Source organism: Lycium ferocissimum, chromosome 1 (genome assembly GCF_029784015.1).
Source record: "Lycium ferocissimum isolate CSIRO_LF1 chromosome 1, AGI_CSIRO_Lferr_CH_V1, whole genome shotgun sequence".
NCBI classification, from domain to species: domain Eukaryota; kingdom Viridiplantae; phylum Streptophyta; class Magnoliopsida; order Solanales; family Solanaceae; genus Lycium; species Lycium ferocissimum.
The window spans coordinates 11,839,600-11,847,628 of NC_081342.1; the positions used below are offsets into that span (position 1 = coordinate 11,839,600).

At 35.8% G+C, this 8,029-nt stretch overlaps 1 protein-coding gene across 5 annotated transcripts; it reads left to right on the forward strand.

Annotated features, from left to right (window-relative positions):
* The first annotated feature begins 1,395 nt into the window (after positions 1–1,395).
* On the forward strand, positions 1,396–7,057 carry LOC132047997 (beta-glucosidase 11-like). Of its 5 annotated transcripts, none has more exons than XR_009412878.1 (13): positions 1,397–1,745; positions 1,841–1,904; positions 2,995–3,050; positions 3,165–3,240; positions 3,343–3,414; positions 3,573–3,660; positions 3,946–4,201; positions 4,834–4,949; positions 5,300–5,520; positions 5,644–5,666; positions 5,744–5,831; positions 6,080–6,211; positions 6,759–6,817. XR_009412878.1 is itself a non-coding variant. In XM_059438949.1 (13 exons), exons 1-13 carry the CDS (start codon positions 1,593–1,595, stop codon positions 6,988–6,990), a joined length of 1,536 nt encoding a protein of 511 aa, XP_059294932.1. In that variant the 5' UTR covers positions 1,399–1,592; the 3' UTR covers positions 6,991–7,057. The 5 variants fall into 5 exon arrangements, 4 of the variants coding, with proteins under 4 accessions (XP_059294939.1, XP_059294956.1, XP_059294932.1 ...); XM_059438949.1 differs by having other exon boundaries at positions 1,399–1,745; positions 6,121–6,211; positions 6,759–7,057; XM_059438956.1 differs by lacking the exon at positions 6,080–6,211 and having other exon boundaries at positions 1,396–1,745; positions 6,759–6,941.
* Positions 7,058–8,029: the final 972 nt, after the last annotated feature.

Here is an 8,029-nt window from a genome sequence, read left to right on the forward strand (position 1 = left end):
GGCAATCATATCACATGCCATGTTCTCATGCCTTCAAGTGTTTTATCACAATGGGAAAGAACGCCTCCCCGTACATGGCTAAGGAATATACAGTTGAAAATTATGCAAGAACGTATGCTGGAAGGTTCTACCCACTTGGTAGTGAAAGTTATTGGCCATCGGATCCATTTTCAATGGTTGCAAATAAAGCATTTATCCGTAAATTCAGAAAGAATGCATACTCGCGTATTCATAATGAAATGGATGTTCCACCGGGGAGATACACTCAAAAATGCTCATTTTGCAATTATGTTGGTCATGATAAGCGCAAGTGTCCCTTACGGCATGGTGGTCAAACTACATCTCGCGGTGGAAGTACCTCTCGTGGTGGAGGAAACTTTCATGGTGGAAGTACCTCTGGTGGTGGTGGCACATCTCGCGGTGGTGGCGGAAGATCAACTCAAGGGCATTAATTGATGAATGTTTTTTAAGTTTTTTTTCTTACTTTGATGATTGTATTTTAAAAAGTTTGGGTTTCTTATTAATGAACAAGTTTAAGTATTTTCATCTACTCAAGGTTATGAATGATGCAATTTAATTAGTTTTTTTTTTGTATGAATGCTGCCATTTTGACTAAGTTTTAATTAATTATTAATGAACAAGTTTAAGTATTCAAGAACTTCAAGCTAATGTCACCGAGCCTTCAAACGAAAATGGCGTTCGAGCACTTTTCAACCACTAAAACGGCCATCCGAACTTTTGTGTATCCTTGATGTATTGATCCTACCTTATTAATCGCATAAAAATAAGTAGGGTTCTATATAAAGTATTGAAGTTTCGGGGTCCCGAAGCATGATTAATCTATGGTCAAAGTACGTTAAAAAGTATAATGGAAGAAGGGTTAACCAAAAGGACCGAAAAAAAAAAAAGGAGTCACACTATAGCGCAGTAAATTACTGTGCTTTAGCGCAATAAATTACTGCGCTAAAGGTAGTTTGGAAATATTTTTTTTGTTGGGTATTTTGATTCAAAATATTTTTTTTTTGGGGCATAACAATTTCACAAAGTTAATGATTTGAAATGTATAATTGATAGTGACATGGAGAAAGCAAATTTTGAGAAAACTTGTTCATCTTTTTATTCCTTTTTAAAGTACAGGTTGTGATGTCACATTCTGACTTTGCAATCCAACCATTTTGATTTTTGGTATAGAAATTAGAAACACACTGGATAAGTCCCAACAAATGTCACAAGCACCCAAAAAAAAGGAACTTGTTGCACAGTAGCTTTACCTAACACAGTCAATCAAGGATTTGCATATTGTGACATTTGTTGGGACTTATCCAGTGTGGTTCCAATTTCTATACCAAAAATCAAAATGGTTGGATTGCAAAGTCAGAATGTGACTTCACAACCTAGACTTTAAAAAGGAATAAAAAGATGAACAAGTTTTCTCAAAATTTGTTTTCTCCATGTCACTATCAATTATACACTTCAAATCATTAACTTTGTGAAATTGTTCTACATCAAGAACTCATTAAAATGTGGTATATGAGTCAAGAAATACAATAAATCTTGAGGGTACTTGTGGGTAAGAGTTAACCTTAGCCACAATGATGCTCCAAAATTTGAAACCCAATTTCTGTTTTTTGCCGCTGATTATTTCTGTTCAATGTTTACTTGTCATAGTCTTTGGTATAGACCATTATAACAGAGGTGACTTCCCTCCTGGATTTGTTTTTGGTGCTGGAACTTCCGCCTATCAAGTCAGTTTAAAAGCTTTCTTCTTTGTTATACTAATAGTCAAGTTTGTCATTGCTGAATATTTATTGTTTGATTGGTTATATTTGGAAAAAAAAAGGTTGAAGGGGCAGCATTTGAAGATGGAAGGACACCTAGCATTTGGGACACTTTTGCTCATGCTGGTTAGTTTTTCAAATCTTTGCAGTTCTGCTTCTTTTCTGGTCAATAATCTTGAAACTAGCAGTTTGTGTCAATCCATGTCCATGACATGTATTGTTTGCGTTGGCCCCAGGATTTGTCTTTTGGACTACGTCACTTTTGAGTCCAAAAGCGTTGTCTTACACTTAACTTTCTTCTCTCTTTCGGTGTGTTATTTGCCTAACGTATCATATTCAGCCCACACTGGCCATGTTGTTGTTATTGTTGTATCATATTCAGCCCCTTTTCATATGTTTGTCGCCTAGAACCCTGTCGGTTCTCCCCCCCACCCCCTTCTGTCATGGGCGTCACATAGTTGATGCTTTACCATGCTATGTATAGGCCGAGACCTTGTCATTCTTTTACTAACTAGAGACACAAGTTAAAGGAAATTCAGATTTTAAGCTCATTTAACTCTTGAACAATTTAGAGCATAATCAAAATATATGTCCTTGTGAGCTATTTCATCTCTTAACCTCGATAAGTTCTCCTGTCTATCCCATGTGTGAGAAGTTGAAATTGTGAAAGGAAGTCCTCTTTTCATTTTCTTGCGTAATTGTAAAACTTTTGTAACAGCCCAGTCCACTAACGATATTGTTCGCTTTGGGCCTCAGCCTGCACGGGTTTAAAACGCGTCACTAGGGTCGAAGGTAAGCTTACTTATATACCCATCATCTCTCCTATTTTTGCCGATGTGAGACTCTTCTCCTAAGCTGGGGTGTTAGATACACCCTTCTTATGGACTCAGTGTCCTCGCTGAGGTTTGCCCCACCGTGTGTGATTTGCCTAGACTCAGCACTGAGGTTTGCTCGGCCTACTCGGGATTCGCCTAAACTCAATTGAACACTGACCCACAATCGACAAGGCTGATAAAGAGTAGCTCTGATACCATATGTAACAGCCCAACCCCCTAGTAATATTGTCTGCTCTGGGCCTAAGTCACATGACTTTAAAACGCGTCACTAGGGTCTAAGGCCTTCTTACTTATTTACCCAAAGATCTCTCATGTGTTTTGTCGATGTGTGAGTTAGATTAATGCAAATTGGCATATGATATTTCAAGTTTTGCTCCTAGGTTTTTCTGGTGGAGCCAATGGAGACATAGCATGTGATTTGTACCACAAATACAAGGTGTATACAATCATTCTGTTTTAATATGATTCTTGTAAAGAGTTGGTAGCTCTCAAGTTCAATCAGGTTTTTCATAAAGAAAGGCATTTTGAGTTCATCAAATTTTCGTTGCAGAATGATGTCCAACTCATGGTTGACATAGGCTTAGAAGCCTACAGGTTCTCTATTTCATGGTCTAGACTTATTCCTGGTAGGATTAAGCTTTTGATACTACATGAAACACCACACATAATTTTGCTTTTTTTTTTTTTTTTTTCCCGTCCCTTTTATGCTGTGTTTGCTCTCTTTCCAGGTGGAAGAGGACCTGTAAATCCAAAGGGCTTACAATTTTACAACAACTACATTGATGAACTTATCAGCCACGGTCATAACTAAATCTTTATTAGCATTCCAACATTTTGAAATTTCAGCTCATTTGTCAATTACATATATAATAGGGAGGAAATAAAAGCAAAAAACTGCACTTCCAATTTCCTCTGAAGAGTGCACTAAAAAACTCTTTCATATCTTCTAATGCTGCAGGTATTCAACCACATGTTACACTATTTCACAGTGATCTACCACAGGCACTTGAAGATGAATATGGGGGTTGGTTAAGCCGAAAGATTGTGTATGTATAAAGCGTATCTTTTAGGACTTTTTTCTTTTTTGGCCTGTCTGTCAAAATTAATTAGGGGCTCTAGCCAAAAATTACAAAACCTATACACTGATTATGTATATAATATGTATATTTATACTTACTATACAAAACATATACATTTACCGGCTATTATGTTTTAGAGCGGTTCAAAAATGTGATTATCCCTCTATTTTGCCTTGTTTACTCATATTTGGTTTAGTATCAGGCCACTCAGATATGATTAACTTCAACAGTATAATTTCCTATTGACTTTAGGAAAGACTTCACTGCATATGCAGAGGTATGCTTCAAGGAATTTGGTGACAGGGTGATGTATTGGACCACCATTAATGAAGCTAATGTATACGCGATTGGAGGTTATGATAATGGCTTCACCCCTCCAGGACGTTGTTCCCCACCTTTTGGAGTTAATTGTTCTAGAGGGAATTCATCTACTGAGCCATACATGGTTGTACATAACATGTTGCTTGCGCATTCATCTGCAATGAAATTGTACAGGAGAAATTACAAGGTACGATTCAAAGATTCCAATCTAGAAGCAAATTGGTCACTTAAATAACCTTCTTCTTTTTTTTTTTTTTCCTGATTCACTTAAATAACTTTCATCTGCATTATAAGTGATTTAGCACTTTAGTGTTTTATTGTTCTGAGGTTATCGTTTGAACATCCGATAACTCTTATAGTTTGAACAATTGTTACCAATATAGGGAGGGCAATTTTATCACCTCATATTCCTTCTATTTGGGCAAATATTAGTTATTTTGCTTTAAAGGTTTATTCGGTAACAAGTTTCCTGAATAATAATTTATGTAATATTTGTATTATTTATTTAAATTTAGTAAAAATAGTACTCCATTTTAATTTATCGTTCTCAGTTAGTACTACGAGTAACACATGTGTGCAAACTAGTTTAACTAGCAGATTAGTTTGTAACATTAGATGTTTGGCATCATACGGCTTAAGTCCCTGTGTTGAGGAAAACTTTTTTCCTTTTTTCTCCTCTTAATTCTTTGATGAAATTACTGCTCTACGTGAGGAATTTTAGAATATCCTTTCTCATTTCCACTTCCCTTTAAACTTGCGCATGAATGACTTTACTTTAAGACTCGTGCTTACTAATGACGGCAAAATTTTACAATGCAGTCCACTCAACATGGTTTCGTGGGATTTAATATATATAGTATGTGGTGCGTTCCTAACACAAATGCAAGTGCTGATGTAATTGCAGCAAAAAGAGCCAATGAATTTTTTATTGGTTGGTAAGTTTCTGAATTTCATTGGATAATTTGTATATTTGCCAGATGTGTAAACTCTTGCCTAACAGTCTCATCAATCAGAGTTTAACTTTTATATAATGACAGTGTAAAAGTTTCTCACACTATCTGGTCATTTAAAATAGTAGTATAGGTGACTACCCATTATAAATGGAACTAGTAACCTGTAAATTAAGGCAAGTAATCTTCTATAGCATGTTAAATGCAACTTTTTTTTTTTTTTTTTTTTTTTTCAAAAATTTCATTACACTTCAGTGGAAATACAAGTAATTTATCCAGTCTTTGCAAGTAACATTTTTGTTTACCACAATTTCCTATTCCAACTTTGGCTGCAGGATTATGAATCCTTTCATATTTGGAGACTATCCCTCTATAATGAAGAAGGCTGCTGGGAAAAGAATTCCAACCTTCACCAAATATGAAGCTAAGCTAGTTAAGGGCTCAGTTGACTTCATAGGCCTAAACCACTATACTACTGTATCTGTGAAGGACAGGCCTTCCAGCATTGAAAAGCATAGCAAGGACTTCAATGCCGACATGGAAGCAGATTTCTCACGTACGAAATCCAGTGCTTACTAAATGAAGATCACCCTCCATAGTCTATTACTATATCTGCTTATGATGAATTAGGTGACATAAATGAGCTTGCTAATTTTATCCTTTTTTTGGGTTTCTGCAGTTGCAGTACTGGCAGCAGATCAGGTAAGGCCTCTAATATAAGTTCTTATGTAATGTCTCGAGATTATGCATTCAATCACTTAAATGTTGTTTGACTTTAGTATCCAGTGATACCTTCTGGTCTTTATGAACTTCTGGAGTATCTTAAAGAAGCTTATGGCAACCTGCCGATATACATTCAGGAAAATGGTGCGTCCTCGCCAATCACGTCCCTCTCTTTTGATTTTATCATGATTTTGGAGGCTTGATCTCGCTTAAGTAACAACCCTTCAAGTTTTTTGCATCCCCTACCCCACTTCCTGTTTTGGGGTATTTTAGAAAATATATGATGGAAGTTTGCAGTTGCAAATTAAGCTATATTGTATTTCCTCCGAATTCCAAATGTGATGATTTTAGGCTGCAAACATACTTGTGTTACTTTCTTCAAATTCCTGAAGTGAAAAGTGTTAGAGATGCTTAGAATGATTTGCTTTGGCAGGTCAAAAGTCTCTGCGCAATGGGACGCTAAATGACATGCCAAGAATAGAATATTTGCACGCCTACATTGGGAGTATTCTTGATGCTGTCAGGTATTCTCTCACAACAAAGTTATTGACTATCTGTAGTTAGAGAGATCTCTTGATTGTATATTTGATTTTGTCTTTGGAAGAGACGGAAAGTCAAGTTCCTTTGCTTCTTGTAAATTTGGCAAATCATTTTTCAAGAATTAAACAAAATCATAAAGTTTTACACTCTTGCTAGTTAAAATGTTGAGACCACTATCCTAATTACATAGAGCTACCTTTTAGGATTTAAGTTACATTGATAATGTAAAGGGTTAGTGTAGTTTAACCCACTATAACAGGTTTGTTGCCATTTTTATTAGGTTACCAATTAATGCTCATCATAGGCATTAACCTGTAACTACCTTTTAAGTTACCTGATATGTATAACTTAAAACTCTTAATTTTATTTGTTTGTCCTGTGCAACAGGTAGGCACCTTAATTGCTAATACTAAGCAAGTTCATTGGTTAAGAGCATAAATTTTTTCCTTTCATTAATCAAGTTTCAAGTTGATGTAAGCTAAGTTCTTCTTATGTGCACTTCGCTAAAAGCTTCTTTCCTTATTTATGCAGGAACGGATCGAATACAAGAGGGTATTTCGTCTGGTCCTTCTTAGATGGTTTAGAGTTACTTGGTGGCTATGTACCGAGCTATGGCCTCTACTATGTAGATTTGGACGACAAAGAATTAAGAAGGTATCCAAAACATTCTGCATACTGGTATGCCAATTTCTTAAAGGGAAAAAGCTCGAGGAATGATGCAATTTTCCAAGCAGCGGACAAGCTTCCTATCTACAAATCCTAGTTTTGTTACTAAACTGGTTCTTCTCTAAAATGAAATTTTACCTGCACAAGGTGTTACGTTAGCTTTCAAATAAGGTGTTACGTTAGCTTTCAAATAATATGATTAGTTACCTGCACAAAATTCCTGTGGAAAGAAAATAAATTCTGTTCGCGAAACCCCACAGATTGTCAACTTTTCTCTTTTATCATTTCATGGGCACAATTAGCCTATAAGCTATGTCAGGCTTATCTCTTTAGTTTCTCTATTAGTCTTAATCACATACAGTGTCATGATTTCTTTTTAGAATCCCACATTTTGCCACAGTAATGTTACAAAGCAGAATTCACAACCAGATATTGACGATTTTGATCAATCAATCAACAAGAGTCACCTTGTCCCATGACTACACGTTAAATACTTACTTGCACCTAATACTACTCTTAATATTAAATTATCTTGTACAAATAATTAACGGGCACAGATGACCTTTTGGCCAATGGTACTATCATTCCTATTCATTCCCTCTTTTGGTCTATCTACTTTCTGGGAAATTCATACGCTCAATGGACAAAACAAAAAGTGGAGTCTTGGTTAGAGCAAGTCACTCTATTCTTTTATACCAGAAATAACCGGAGAAGCTAATGTATGTTTTCTCAGAGAAGATGTAGTACAAAATCATAATTTCTAACTCTTCAAATTGTCAAAGACAAAATGGTCTGGAAATATCTAGAGTAGGTTTGCACATCAAAAACTAGCAAAGTTTATTCATTCACCTAAAAGGTATGAAAGGGGGCTGCTTAACTTGCTTTTCTTTCGGCTGAAATTTTGGGTCTTCGTAATTTAATGTTTGCTAAACTCTCATTTGGGTGTGACTTCTTGCACCCTTTTTCTCTTTTTTTTTTTTTTTTTTTTTGGGAGGAGTTAAGGATCGAAAACACACCTCAAGTATCACCTATTTTTGAGTTTCCTACCTGAACTATCAGGTGTGAGAGTTTTCTACCTAAACTATCATCAATTAGTTTGCAAAACACACATTTGCAAACTAATTGGTGATAGTTCA

What these genes read in the sequence shown, in the direction of transcription:
- LOC132047997 (XM_059438949.1), top strand. Translation starts at nt 1,593, where the DNA reads ATGATGCTCCAAAATTTGAAACCCAATTTCTGTTTTTTGCCGCTGATT. An exon ending in ATTTGTACCACAAATACAAG is followed by an intron (nt 3,051 to 3,164) that starts GTGTATACAATC and finishes TTTTCGTTGCAG; the next exon opens with AATGATGTCCAACTCATGGT. An exon ending in AATGAATTTTTTATTGGTTG is followed by an intron (nt 4,950 to 5,299) that starts GTAAGTTTCTGA and finishes CTTTGGCTGCAG; the next exon opens with GATTATGAATCCTTTCATAT.